The sequence below is a fragment of the Lissotriton helveticus genome, chromosome 2_1, assembly GCF_964261635.1.
Source record: "Lissotriton helveticus chromosome 2_1, aLisHel1.1, whole genome shotgun sequence".
Classification (NCBI taxonomy): Eukaryota; Metazoa; Chordata; class Amphibia; order Caudata; family Salamandridae; genus Lissotriton; species Lissotriton helveticus.
In genome coordinates this window covers 1394088891-1394104656 of record NC_136059.1, presented here as the reverse complement: position 1 = coordinate 1394104656, position 15766 = coordinate 1394088891, and the positions used below count along the sequence as shown (strand labels likewise).

The window sequence follows — 15766 nt, the reverse complement described above, 5'->3', positions numbered from 1 at the left end:
TAGCAGCACCTTCTTCTTTCCTGCAACTGTACTGTTTCAAAGTGTGTACTAGAACTACTACTCTTTCAGTACTACCTTTTTTCTTCAACTTACACTGCATTTTTACAGTTTTTGCCTTCCTTTCCCTGCTCACTTTATTCCTACCAGGTTTTTGCATCTTTCCTGTTCAACATTATCCCTCTCAAGCTCCTCATCGTTTGTAGATATGAATTATTTTCTAAACACAAAGTGCCCGTAAGCATTGAGTAAGCACTCAACATCGCTCCTGCCATCCGGCCTGGAATGCAGTTTACCTAGAGTTTCCGAATATTCATTAGTTACGCCAACGTGTTTCAAGGCACAGAGGCCCCTTCTTTATGGGCTGCTAACGACCAGCATCGACACTCAGACAGGTAGGTTCCAGAGTTTTATTACCCACATGTCCCTGCAGTCGCATATATATCACGTGCCACAAGCAATGAATGATGGGACATGAAGTCTCCTTTGTGTGAGTATAATTATTTCCTTTAAGTAAGTTCGGTACTGGTGCGTGATTAAAAGCATTACAATCCTTAAGTAGGAATCGGATTGTCCTGACAAACTCAGTGTCTGCAATTGGGGCGATGTGCTGCGTGGAGTTTGAAAAATTAATCTCCCCAGCCTCACAAGTTGCATCGTGATGGTGTCTCCTCCAAGGCAGGGACCAGCCGTGCAGTAAGATCAAAACACAAAGTGCCCGTAAGCATTGAGGAAGCACTCGACATCGCTCCTGCCATCCGGCCTGGAATGCAGTTTGCCTGGAATGCAGTTTCCGAATATTAATGAGTTACGCCAACGCGTTTCAAGGCACAGAGGCCCTTCTTCATGGGCTGCTAACGACCAGCATCGACATTAAATTATTTTCTCTACACTTGCTGCTTCAACCTTGCGTACAAGGATTCTTGGTTACATCTGGCACGCTAGTTGTTTTTCCTCATCTACAGCATTGTCTAATGTTAACTATTATAATATCACAAAACGTATCATATTCACAGTCCCTGCTCTTGTTTATATGTCCTACATGTGGCTATTAGTATCTGGAACAGCAATTGTGGGTAAGGAACCTACTGAGCTTCAGTGAGACTTTGAGGGGGAGGGGAGCTCAAGTGCTTTATCCCACATGCCCATTAGTGTGGCTTTACTTGCATGTTTGGCACGCTCATGGTGTAGTTATTCTGATTATTACAATACCTCCAGTGTTGTTTTTTTTACGAGCTTTTTTTAAGCAGGACGCCCACTTTTCCTTAGACTCCCTCTTCCTTGTCACAAGTGACACAATGTCTCTGTTTATTTATTTACTTTATGTAAGCACAATCTACTGGGTCTCGAGGGGTGTGCCCACAAAGAACAGAGAGCCAACCTTTCCCTGCAAACCAAAGTGATACAACATAGAAGATTCTCAACAAGATGAGGAAAATACCCATCAGTCACCATACGGATCCGCCCTTCATCATTTGGGATTTTATCCGTACCACCCGTCTGAGAAGCTCGGTGCCACACTAAGAGGTCAACCCGGTGGTAAGGGGGTTCCTCAAAGGAGAATGGCAGTGACGGTGTGGTAGACCACTCGATGTTGGTAAGTGGCCCTAGATATGGGACTGGGGTGTGCAGTGCTGGAAAAAGTGATAAAGTGAAAAAAAAACAATAAAGAGTGTATTTAAAATTGGTTTGAATAGGCACTTGAAAAGAAGTTTATTCAGTGTTTGCCTAACATACCAAAAGTATAAAAACAATATAACCTAAGGCCTTCTCATAAGGTAGACTGCTTTAGGTCAGGATAGGTCAACTAGTTTCTGCAATACTGGGACTGTTGTTCCCTTGCATTCATCAGGACCAATATAGATAAAAACTACTGCACCAAGTGAATGTTAAAAAATTAAGTGAAAGGTGACACCAGGGTAACAGTGCAAGTGCAAATAAGTCACCTGAACGCTCCCGATGCCCTTACAGTCTGTGTTGATCACTGAGGAGAAAAAATGGGTTAGGTATAGCTAACATCATTGAGTGGGCTGACCAGAAGGTCCATTTTATGTGGATCAAACGTTGCATCACACTAACAGTGTTGACATATAGGCACTTAATACTAATATGGCCTGATTTATAATTTATTCGGAAAGACAATTTCATAAGCCGAATATGTCACAATCCTTACCTAGATCTGTAAGGTTGACTGACCTCACCCCACCTGGCAGCGGCTCAGGGGAAGATGAAGCACCGCTCTATAAAACATGTAAAGTACACGTAAAAAACACAACACACACAACAAGAATTGAGCACTTCCTATAAACAATGGCCGACAAAAAGTGGTATCTGTATCTTTACAAAATGAATATTTGTGGTATCCATCATTTACGGAGCCAAGACTCTATCTGAAGCCTGCTGCCGTTTGTAGAAAAACGCGACTCGGCGTGAATAATAGCAGCAAGCGCGAGGCCTGAGCTCTGTTTGAGAGTTAAATAACGTGAGTTTAAAAGAACGCAGCAGAGCGCGTAAGACAGCGACAGGCTTCACCTACCTCTCCGTCGGTACTCCGTGCCGGCGTCCTGGCCGACTGGGGAGGTAACGAGAGGCGGAGTGGCAGATGTATATAAGCCGCGCTCCTATTGGTCGCCAGGTCACATGGGGCGACTAGCAGACCTATGAGCATAGTGCAGAGTTAGACGAGCCCTTACTCTCATAGGCTGTTGCAATGTAGGTCGTGAGCGTTCATTGGCCAAACCAGCGTTAGGTGGTCATGGTAACGCGGGTCCAGAGCAAACGTAAACACAACACGATCAGGATCCCACGGGGAGGGTGAACTACGGAATTTCATAAAGGTAGTCTAATGTATATTAAAAAGTGTGAAAGTGCTAGCTTTCAGTAACTATCGCCTGCTCAAGCGTCCAAAGAGGAACTTGACACGCGGGTCACTGCGGCTAAAGCTAGCCGCTGGTACATGTAGCGAGGCATACCTGATACCTAACGCTGTTGTACACAAAGAGATTACCTAGGCACAGTGATCCATACATATGGCTGGGATCAATATGGAATGGTCATGTTTATCGGGACTGAGTCCCAAGTAGGGGCACGTGGTGATCAGGATGGACAAACTCAGACAAGTGCTGTAACTCAGCCCTACTAGCAACGTTCAGAGGGGAGAGAGATAAGATGACGACAAGCCTTTCATTCGTCATTTTAAGCCAATAATACAGCTAACAATACAGCTAAAAGACATGTGGGTTGAAACAGTGGGGCCCTACACTATTCTTGTGGGTAGAATCATAAAGAAGACCAGGGAATATCATCGTTCAGGCCCCCTCTGTGTGTCTTCAATCTCAGCACCCATCTTTGCTCTTTTTTCAGCAGGTACCTTGTCACATCAGCTGTGTGTTTCGGGATAAATGGTTGCTCCAAAACAGTCCATTGGAAATCCGTGGCTGAGTGCTTAGCTTCAAGAAAGTGTGCAGTTAACTTGGTGGCTTGTCTGGCACACCTGATGGTGCTCTTGTGTTCAGATATACGTATGCGGACCTTACGGGTAGTCATGCCCACGTACTTATAGCCACATGGGCAAGTAATCAAATAGATCACATGATCACTGCTGCAGCTAGTGAATTTTATTTGTTTCCACGGTCTGGCCGTGCCGATATCTATCTCCTGTGATTTCTTTGTTTGTGCACAAGCCTGGCAATTCCCGCAGGGATGGTGTCCCTGGACGGGCGGAAGGTTCCAAAGTGAACCTACCGCCTTAGGTGGTTCTTCATGTGGCCTCGTGTGTACCAGTCTGTCTCTTAGATTTGGGCCCCTCTTAAAAGACACCAAAGGACGAGCGAGTGTTAGGCTTCCAGAGTTCAAGATAGGCCAGTGTTTCTTAACCATACTTTGAATGTTGTTAGAAAGACTCCCAAAGGTCTGGACAAAAGTGAGGCGTTCTAACTCAGGCTTCGGAGGTCTGGGTTCCAACAAGGCCTCACGATTATTGTTCATTGCCCTTTTCAAAGACCTCTTAACAAGTTTTGGGGGGTATTTCCGGGCCACCAGTTGCATACTTAGATCCTTTGAATGTTTTTTGAAGGTTGTTGTCGTGGAACAATTCCTCTGGACCCGTAAAAATTGGCTGAAGGGTAGACTCTCTCTCAATGCTCTAGGATGATTGCTATTAAATAGCAGCAGAGAGTTCCTAGCAGTGGGCTTCCTGTAGAGCTCTGATCGTAGGCCTTCCGGGCCAGCAGTGATCAATAAATCTAGGAAAGCTAGTTGGTGGTGCCCGATTTCAATGGTGAACTTCAGATGGTTGTTTCTCCCATTCAACCACCCCAGAAATTCAAGGCAACTAGCGCTTGACCCTCTCCACACCACAAAAATATCGTCGATATACCTTTTCCAGGTCATAAGGTTATCGACGAAAGGGTTCTCATTATTCAACACGTGACTCTGTTCAAATGAATGAACATATAGGTTAGCCAAGCTGGGGGCGTAAACGCACAAAGAGGCGGGTCAGAGCAGTGCAGCTCCAGTATAGTCACGAACCTGAGCAAACATATTCTAACCCCAACTGAGGAAGAGGCCCTGAACAAAGGACTGGGCTTCGTGCCGACCCATCAGAATGATGAGTTTGAAACTCGTTTGGAGGTGGCGAGATTCCTTAGGAAGATTAGATTACACTTTTTCTTTGCTGGAAAAGAAGCCTCAACACAGAATGAGGTTGATACAAATACCGGATTGAAATGCAAATCGACCTTCACTCCCCCCACTCATCTGATGCCTCCACAGGTGTTAGCCTATGAACAAGCAGTGGAGAAGGAGTTGGATGAGCTCTTCAGCACCAAACATAAGACTTTCCAGAATCTGCCTAAGTCACATCATTTGGCACTGAAATCCCTGACAGAAAATAAGGAGTTAACTATAAAGCCAGCGGACAAAGGCGGTTCAATCGTCCTCCTGGACACTGAGGTCTACCGAGCTGAGTGCCTGAGACAACTCAGTACTCGGCATGCCTACACTCCTGTGAATCATGATCCAACAGAAGACTTGAAACGGGACATCAAAACCATGGTTGAAGAAGCATTGTCTGAGGGATGGATCACACCAGCCGAAGCCCTTCACTTGTGCACGGAATTCCCTAAAATGCCCTACTTTTACACCTTACCTAAGGTTCATAAAGAGCCCCCCGGGCGCCCCATCATTTCGGGGATAGGATCAGCCTTGGAACCCCTTTCCACCTTTGTGGACCATTTCCTGAGACCAATGGTGCAAGAAATGCCCACTTATCTCAAGGACACCACTGACTTGTTGAGACTACTACCTGACATCGAATTCGACACAGAGAGGGACCTCCTAGTGTCTTTCGACGTGGAGGCACTCTATACCTCCATCCCTCAGGATGAGACATTGGACGTAGTGTACCAACTTTTAGAGTCCAGGGAATTGGACAGCATCACTCCCGTCAGATTCATAATGGCTTGTGCCACCATGGCCATGAAACAAAACTTCTTCCAATTTGAAGAACAGGTGTACTTACAAACATCGGGGACCAGCATGGGGAGCGTTTACGCCCCCAGCTTGGCTAACCTATATGTTCATTCATTTGAACAGAGTCACGTGTTGAATAATGAGAACCCTTTCGTCGATAACCTTATGACCTGGAAAAGGTATATCGACGATATTTTTGTGGTGTGGAGAGGGTCAAGCGCTAGTTGCCTTGAATTTCTGGGGTGGTTGAATGGGAGAAACAACCATCTGAAGTTCACCATTGAAATCGGGCACCACCAACTAGCTTTCCTAGATTTATTGATCACTGCTGGCCCGGAAGGCCTACGATCAGAGCTCTACAGGAAGCCCACTGCTAGGAACTCTCTGCTGCTATTTAATAGCAATCATCCTAGAGCATTGAGAGAGAGTCTACCCTTCAGCCAATTTTTACGGGTCCAGAGGAATTGTTCCACGACAACAACCGTCAAAAAACATTCAAAGGATCTAAGTATGCAACTGGTGGCCCGGAAATACCCCCCAAAACTTGTTAAGAGGTCTTTGAAAAGGGCAATGAACAATAATCGTGAGGCCTTGTTGGAACCCAGACCTCCGAAGCCTGAGTTAGAACGCCTCACTTTTGTCCAGACCTTTGGGAGTCTTTCTAACAACATTCAAAGTATGGTTAAGAAACACTGGCCTATCTTGAACTCTGGAAGCCTAACACTCGCTCGTCCTTTGGTGTCTTTTAAGAGGGGCCCAAATCTAAGAGACAGACTGGTACACACGAGGCCACATGAAGAACCACCTAAGGCGGTAGGTTCACTTTGGAACCTTCCGCCCGTCCAGGGACACCATCCCTGCGGGAATTGCCAGGCTTGTGCACAAACAAAGAAATCACAGGAGATAGATATCGGCACGGCCAGACCGTGGAAACAAATAAAATTCACTAGCTGCAGCAGTGATCATGTGATCTATTTGATTACTTGCCCATGTGGCTATAAGTACGTGGGCATGACTACCCGTAAGGTCCGCATACGTATATCTGAACACAAGAGCACCATCAGGTGTGCCAGACAAGCCACCAAGTTAACTGCACACTTTCTTGAAGCTAAGCACTCAGCCACGGATTTCCAATGGACTGTTTTGGAGCAACCATTTATCCCGAAACACACAGCTGATGTGACAAGGTACCTGCTGAAAAAAGAGCAAAGATGGGTGCTGAGATTGAAGACACACAGAGGGGGCCTGAACGATGATATTCCCTGGTCTTCTTTATGATTCTACCCACAAGAATAGTGTAGGGCCCCACTGTTTCAACCCACATGTCTTTTAGCTGTATTGTTAGCTGTATTATTGGCTTAAAATGACGAATGAAAGGCTTGTCGTCATCTTATCTCTCTCCCCTCTGAACGTTGCTAGTAGGGCTGAGTTACAGCACTTGTCTGAGTTTGTCCATCCTGATCACCACGTGCCCCTACTTGGGACTCAGTCCCGATAAACATGACCATTCCATATTGATCCCAGCCATATGTATGGATCACTGTGCCTAGGTAATCTCTTTGTGTACAACAGCGTTAGGTATCAGGTATGCCTCGCTACATGTACCAGCGGCTAGCTTTAGCCGCAGTGACCCGCGTGTCAAGTTCCTCTTTGGACGCTTGAGCAGGCGATAGTTACTGAAAGCTAGCACTTTCACACTTTTTAATATACATTAGACTACCTTTATGAAATTCCGTAGTTCACCCTCCCCGTGGGATCCTGATCGTGTTGTGTTTACGTTTGCTCTGGACCCGCGTTACCATGACCACCTAACGCTGGTTTGGCCAATGAACGCTCACGACCTACATTGCAACAGCCTATGAGAGTAAGGGCTCGTCTAACTCTGCACTATGCTCATAGGTCTGCTAGTCGCCCCATGTGACCTGGCGACCAATAGGAGCGCGGCTTATATACATCTGCCACTCCGCCTCTCGTTACCTCCCCAGTCGGCCAGGACGCCGGCACGGAGTACCGACGGAGAGGTAGGTGAAGCCTGTCGCTGTCTTACGCGCTCTGCTGCGTTCTTTTAAACTCACGTTATTTAACTCTCAAACAGAGCTCAGGCCTCGCGCTTGCTGCTATTATTCACGCCGAGTCGCGTTTTTCTACAAACGGCAGCAGGCTTCAGATAGAGTCTTGGCTCCGTAAATGATGGATACCACAAATATTCATTTTGTAAAGATACAGATACCACTTTTTGTCGGCCATTGTTTATAGGAAGTGCTCAATTCTTGTTGTGTGTGTTGTGTTTTTTACGTGTACTTTACATGTTTTATAGAGCGGTGCTTCATCTTCCCCTGAGCCGCTGCCAGGTGGGGTGAGGTCAGTCAACCTTACAGATCTAGGTAAGGATTGTGACATATTCGGCTTATGAAATTGTCTTTCCGAATAAATTATAAATCAGGCCATATTAGTATTAAGTGCCTATATGTCAACACTGTTAGTGTGATGCAACGTTTGATCCACATAAAATGGACCTTCTGGTCAGCCCACTCAATGATGTTAGCTATACCTAACCCATTTTTTCTCCTCAGTGATCAACACAGACTGTAAGGGCATCGGGAGCGTTCAGGTGACTTATTTGCACTTGCACTGTTACCCTGGTGTCACCTTTCACTTAATTTTTTAACATTCACTTGGTGCAGTAGTTTTTATCTATATTGGTCCTGATGAATGCAAGGGAACAACAGTCCCAGTATTGCAGAAACTAGTTGACCTATCCTGACCTAAAGCAGTCTACCTTATGAGAAGGCCTTAGGTTATATTGTTTTTATACTTTTGGTATGTTAGGCAAACACTGAATAAACTTCTTTTCAAGTGCCTATTCAAACCAATTTTAAATACACTCTTTATTGGGTTTTTTTCACTTTATCACTTTTTCCAGCACTGCACACCCCAGTCCCATATCTAGGGCCACTTACCAACATCAAGTGGTCTACCACACCGTCACTGCCATTCTCCTTTGAGGAACCCCCTTACCACCGGGTTGACCTCTTAGTGTGGCACCGAGCTTCTCAGACGGGTGGTACGGATAAAATCCCAAATGATGAAGGGCGGATCCGTATGGTGACTGATGGGTATTTTCCTCATCTTGTTGAGAATCTTCTATGTTGTATCACTTTGGTTTGCAGGGAAAGGTTGGCTCTCTGTTCTTTGTGGGCACACCCCTCGAGACCCTCTGGTACCTTTTGTTGTTTATATGCCTGTTGGGGATTGTACCCAGAGTGAGGTCTGTAAACTTCCCCTAGGTCCCCCCCTACCGTAGTGTTTTTGTTAGCACAATCTACTGGACAGGATTTACAAAGTGAATGATAACTTGGTGTGTTACCCGCAGCATTAGTTTTATAAATCTGAAAGCTATGCAACATCCAATAGCTCCAGTGCATTCAGGCTGCTCGGGGTTAGTCCAAGTGAGTTCATGCAGACCATTTTTATAAACAAACGAACTGTCCACAATTAATTTGTGCCCAGGATTTATCCTAGAAGAAAGAGCTCTTAATTTCACCAATATCATTCTCCCATTTTCATCTATTGTACCTAACAAAATGCTTAAAGTGTTCTTCTGTGCTCAATATAACTTTGACTCCTGAAAGTTACAAGCATAATTTGAAGTCTTACCTCTGTAAAATCTGAAACAAAAAATGAGGTAGTTCCATCGTATTCCACAAAATGTTTAGGGAAGAGTTTAATCCAAGTGTCATCTCCATAGAAGATAATCCTTTTACCTGCACTTTTTGCTTGCCATAATAAGTTGTCTTCCAGTAATGCAGGGGAATTTAGGTTCAAAATGACGTCAACAAAACCTGGTATGCTACCAGTCATCAAGGCCTGTTAGAAAGCCAGCACAGAGATATAGAAGAAAACAACAGTATTAGTTAGCAACATTTGAGACAAAATCATATTAATGCGCTATCTTCATATTTACAGACGAAAAAAATAAGTTTTATTTATACAAGATAATCGAGTTTTATCTTTCTAAAGATGTTTTGCAATTAAAGTATCATTAAAGGTTTATCTTTGTAGACATTTACTAGAATAGACTCAATACCATAATACTGTGGCCCAGATTTAAGTTTGATGTTTAAGATAACGTACATTTTTAGGTCATCAACTAGATATGCAGGGGTTAGTTTTTAAAGGTATATTTACAATTATAAATTTGCCATTATTATTTTATATGCTTTTATGAAAGAGAAAACTGGCACTTGTCTTTAGCATAGTGGTGATAGAGCCCATCCAATGAAGCTGTGGCTGTTGACCCCCTTAATTGTGAATCCACACAACAATGCAGAAAATAACTACAATAGAGATCATATCAAAACAAGGAATGCACATGAAAGGGTATTTGAAATGCCAAAAAGTTGACTTGGGTTTGTATGTGCTGGTCGGGGACGTCACCTACTTTCCAGACAAGAGCTGTTGCATCATCGGGCAGTGCTGCTTGTGCAGTGACAATGGCGATAACGGAGTGTTAGTGCAAAAGGAGGAGGGGCACAGCTAAGGTACATAAGAATGCAACAGACTTATTTCAAAGTATTTTCAGTAACTTTTTAAAAAAAATATGTACAAACTTTGGACAGACAAACAACACTAAATGAAGCTAACATTACCAATGTGTACATTGTACCAAAAACTATTTGTGGCTTTCTAATCATTGTATGTCGCCTGTATGGTTCACTGAAATGACATTGTAAGCCAGGATGCAAGAGAAGTGACAGCAGGCGTTTCATTTACAGATGAAACTGTGGCAGTTAGTAAATCCTCATCAGCATATATATTACTGATCATGCCACGTATTGTACTGTTAGTTTAGCAGCATTACACAATTAATGTCTGTATAGATTCATGGTGAATCTTGCTGGTTTTCATCTGTGCACATCGTAAGAATTGGGGGTCTCTAGTTGGCAAGGGTTTGCACCTTTGTCCAAGTAGGGACCCTTCCTTCTAGTCAGGATAAGGGAGTTACTCTCCTAAAATAACCCCTGCTCATCCCCTTGGTAGCTTGGCACAAGCAGTCAGGCTCATCTTAGAGGCAGTGTGTAAAGCATTTGCACATAACCAACAGTAATATAGTATAAGCACTAGAAAAGGACTCCACACCAGTTTAGCAAAATATTCCCTATTTTAATATACTTAAGACAAGACCAAAAACAATAAAAATCCACAATACAGTACTTAGAAATCTTCAGTTACCAACTTGAGAAACAGTTCCTTGACGTTGACAGCTCTGTCTGGGGCTATCACGGCGTCAAGAACAACAGATCCAACCAGTTCTGGCTGACCGCTGCATCGCGCCCCAGCAACGGTGTCGGGAAAGCCCGCAAAACAGTACCTTTGGAAATGCAGGGCGTCGGCAACCTCTCATTGAGCTCCCAAAGCATGGCGTCTGCATATGTCGGTTTCTGGAATCTACTAAAAGGTCTGCCTCCAGTGCAAGTTCCCTGGAGTCAGAGAACTCAAACTCCACCGGGTGTTTGCATAGCTCTGGAAAACAGGGACTTAAAATATGCTCTCCAACAATTGAAGAACAATAGTTACTTACCTGTAATCTGTGGTTCTCCAGTATTGGTGTCTTTCATAGATTCACATGCCTGAATCATTCCCCGTCGTCGGAGTAGGAGTCCCACGGTACATAAAAAAGTAGTAATATGCCATTTGTACATAGCAAATAACAGTAATACTAAACCAGGAAGTAAAGTAGCCCCAGCTACCAAGGAAAAAACTTCCACATTAGTGACTATCCAAGTCATTATGTTTAGACCAAACTGCAGCCAATCAGGCCACAGCTCCCACCAGAATACTCTCCCCAGAGACCCAGGCTGTCAGATTTTGTAGCACCGGAGTGTACCTGAGTATATGTATGTATATCTAACAGTCTGGGTGAGACTCTGAGGGGAGGTGGGTGGGTGCATGTGAATCTATGAAAGACACCAATACTGGAGAACCACAGATTACAGGTAAGTAACTATTGTTCTTCTCCAGTATTAGGGGTGTCTTTCATAGATTCACATGCCTGAATCCGAGTAGTTAGCAGTAATACAATGTAACGCTCTTAGACGCTAAGGTAACAGTTTTCATGCATGAACAAAAAGTAATGCAATAACATATGAAAGCGTCAAAAGAGCAATAGGAGGTGGGAGAGATCATCAGAGGCTCACCTTATTGAAAAAGATTACGCAGGACTGCTCTCCCCACTGAGGCATCGGTATCACTTGAAGAATCCAGACAGTAATGCCTCGTGAATGTGTGCCTGCTGGACCATGTTGCAGCTCTGCAAATCTGCAGGAGAGGCACACCAGCAAACAAAGCAGTTGAAGAGGAGACTGCTCTCCTAGAGTGCGCTTTAGGTAAGGTCTGTAAGGGTTTACCTGCTTGTTGATGGCAGAGACCCACCTGGCGATAGTCTGTTTTGTGACTGCACAGCCTTGTCTCGGCCTGCCATGCGCCACAAATAGCTGATCCGTCTTTCTGATGGCAGCTGTCCTTGAAAGGTAAAACTTAAGGCATCTCTTAATGTCTAATGTGTGTAAAGTCCGCTCAGCTGGTGACTGCGGATTGGGAAAAAATGTCTTAAGTATCACTGGCTCATTTAAATGAAAATCCGATGGCACCTTGGGCATGTACTTCGGGTTGGTGCGTAGTATCACAGAGTCATTAGTGAACTGCAAGAAAGGTGGCTTAGACGAGAACGCCTGCATGTCACTCACCCTTCTGGCTGATGTCAACGCCAGTAGTAATGCAACCTTCCAAGTGATGAACTTGAGATCAACTTTATGGATTGGCTCAAAGGGATGGCGCATGAGCTGAGCTAGTACTATATTCAAGTGCCAGGATGGGGGTGGCCGACGTATTGGAGGAAACATACGGAATAAGCCTTTAAAGAATTGCTGGATTATTCTGGAGGAATATAGAGAATTCGTACCATCCTGACGGTATCGGGATATGGCCGCTAAAAACACTTTAAGTGTTGAGTGTGCTAAACCCGACTTAGCCAACTGTAGAAAGAAGGGTAAGATCTTTTCCGGTTTCGCAGTTATGGGATGTAAATTCATAGTTTGGCACCAAACACAAAAGCGCTTCCATTTAAGTTTATAAGCTTTGTTCGTTGAAGGTGCTCTAGCATTGGCTAGGACTTCTTGACAGTCATGCGGAATGTTCAAGTGCGCAAACTCATGGTGTTGAGGAGCCAAGCCTATAATTTCAGAGAATGAGGATCTGGATGATACACCCTGCCTCCTTGAATTGTCAGAAGATTTGGAATTTGAGGCAGTTGGACTGGTTCGCGTTCTGATAGAAGAAGAAGCTGTGTGAACCAATACTGTCGTGGCCACCGTGGAGCAATCAAAATTATTCGACACGGTTGTCCCCTCATTTTCTTGATGACTTTGGGAAATAATGGAATTGGCGGGAAGGCGTAGGCAAATATCCGCTCCCAATTCATTGACAGAGCATCCCCGCAAGATTCTCTGTGGGGAATCCAGCTCGCAAAGTGTGTACATTTCTTGTTCTGATATGTTGCGAAAAGATCCAGATCGGGGTGACCCCATCTCTGGAAGATCCGATCCAGCGCTGGCTGATGCAGTTCCCACTCGTGAGTGCTGCTCTTGGATCTGCTCAGTGAATCTGCCAGCACATTGGCTACTCCTGGAACATGCACCGCTGACAAGTTGATGTCGTGAGTCAGAGCCCAATTCCAGATCTCTTGAGCCTGCTGGGACAATCGGGCTGATCTTGTGCCCCCCTGCTTGTTCAGGTAATGCATGCTCGTTGTATTGTCTGTTCGAATTAACACTGTTGCGCCTTCCAGTATCGCTTGAAATGATTTCATGGCGAGGAAAATGGCCCTCAATTCCAACAGATTGATGTGCCATTTCTTTTGATGTCTGTCCCATTTTCCACTGATCGTCATCCCTTGAAGGTGAGCGCCCCAACCTTCTAGCGAGGCATCCGTGGTTACGATGAATCTGGGGACTTCTGCGTGGAAAGCACAACCCACCTGCAAGTTGTGTGTCTGACTCCACCACAGGATTGTATTCTTCATTCGAGGTGTTAAGGTGATGATATCCTCGAAGGAACCTGATACCTGCACCCATTGGTGACTGAGTTCCTCTTGTAAGGGTCTCATCCTCAGACGACAATTTGGAGTGAGAGGGATGCATGATGAGATCATCCCTAGGAAAGATTTGAATTTCCGAACAGAAACGCACTCTTTTCTGAGGAGTATAGTCGCCATCTTTTGGATCTTCTCCTGTCTTTCGCTTGAAATGAAGACCTGAGCGAGCTTGGAATCCAGTGTTGCTCCTAGGAAAAACTTCCTTTGTGATGGTATCAGATCTGATTTCTCGAAGTTCACTGAGAAACCCAGGCTTTGAAGCAGGCAAAGGCATTTCTGGACATGTCTGCTTGTAGTGGCGTAGGAATTGGCCTTGATAAGGATATCGTCCAGATATGGGTATATCTGAATACCCTGTAATCGTAAGTGGGCCGCTACAGGTGCTAACATCTTTGTGAATACCCTTGGGGCTGAACGTAGTCCAAAGGGAAGCACCTTGAATTGGAAATCCCTGCCAGCCACTCTGAACCTCAGGAACTTCCTGTGTCTGGGGAAAATGGGTATGTGGAAGTAAGCATCCTGAAGGTCGAGTGTTGCCAAATGGTCTCCTTCTGCCAAGAACTGGAGGATCTCTTGGAGCGTTAACATTCTGAAGGTTAATTTTTTGATGTATTTGTTGAGGGCACGCAAATCGAGGATTGGGCGCCATTCCCCTGATTTTTTGCGTATCAAGAAAAAACGAGAGTAAAAGCCTTTTCCTCTCTGATGTTGAGGTACTCTCTCGATTGCCCCCTTTCGTATCATTGTATTGATTTGGATGAATAGCTCTTTGAGATGTGCTGGGGGCGGCCCTTTTGGGGGTGAATTTGGAGGGGTTTTTACAAATTCTAATACGTGGCCTTTGGAAACCACATCCAGCACCCATTTGTCTGTGGTAATTTTCGACCATTTTGATTAATGTAGGGATATTCTTCCTCCAATTTGTTTTTGGCTGGGACAAAGTGGCGGCAGGAAACGATTCTCACTTCTTGCTGGTGTTGTCTCTACCCAGATATGTTGTTTTCCCTCGGGGCTGTGAATAATTATTTCTTCTCTGGCTATAAGGTTGTTGTTTATATGGCTGGTACCTTTGGGTATTTTGGGTGTTTGTATAGGAACGCTGTTGGTAATAACCTCCTCTATTGGTGAAGTTCCCTCTTCCTCTCGCACCACGAAAGGAAGATTTCCGATACTGCAGAGTACCCAACGATCGTGCATTTTCTGTATCCTTCTTGATGGCCTGCAAAGCCTCATCCACATGCGAGCCGAATAGGTACTCGCCATCATAGGCCATGTTTAACACCTTGGCTTGCACCTCCTGTCTAAAGGATGTAGATTTCAACCATCCCTCTCTTCTAAGGACAGCAGCTCCTGCCAACTGTCTGAATCCTGTAGCTGCTACATCCACCGCAGCATCAATGATCTCCGACGAAGCACACTCCCCTTCCTGCAGAATTTTTATGGCTTCGGTCCGGTCCGGTTCAGGCAGTTTCTTAATGTATGGCGATATGTCTGACCACATTTGCCTATCATACCTGCCGAGAATCGCCATCGAATTAGCAACCCTAACTGTGGTTGCTGCAATCGTCGATACCTTTTTCCTAATGGTATCGAGTCATCTCCCGTCTCTGTCCGTTGGAGTGGAGAGTTGAGACGACGGGTTCTTTGCTCTCTTTTGAGCTGCTTGCGAAAGGACTGACTCCGTCTTGGCCTGGCCGATCAGGCAAGCAGGTGAAGAGGCTGGTGCTCTGTACTTTTTATCCACTCGTGGTAAAACTGCAGGTAAAGAGTTTGGCGTGGCCATGATCTTTAGACCTTCTTTCCAAATAAAGTCTATAATTGGAATAGACCAACTTTGCCTCTGAGCCAAACTTTTAAAGTCGTACAGGAAACAATCATCCTGCTTAGTCTCCATGGTAATGAGAAATCTCTTGGTTGCATTGTCCATAATCCTATGGAAATTCGCAATATCCACCGGTGGTGACTCGGCCTTTGGTTGTTCATCTGGAGAAGGTGTGTCAGCCTGATAATCTTCATACTCCGACGAGTCCGTTTTATCTAATTCACCTTCTTCCTGAGCCTCCTCCTCAGTATTCTCATCCTCCGTTTGGTTATAGGGCACCGGCATTGATGGGTGATGCCCCGCTTCTTCTGTCATAGTAGGCA

The 15766-nt window shown here is 44.9% G+C and overlaps 1 protein-coding gene across 1 annotated transcript in view; it reads right to left on the bottom strand.

Moving 5' to 3' along the window:
• The window catches only part of PIGG (phosphatidylinositol glycan anchor biosynthesis class G (EMM blood group)), an 809046-nt gene that overhangs the window by 622735 nt on the left and 170545 nt on the right, over nt 1-15766 (bottom strand). The window contains exon 3 of the mRNA XM_078676334.1: nt 9127-9336. Within this exon, the coding sequence (XP_078532460.1) occupies nt 9127-9336 (210 nt within the window). The remainder of the gene's footprint in view (nt 1-9126; nt 9337-15766) is intronic.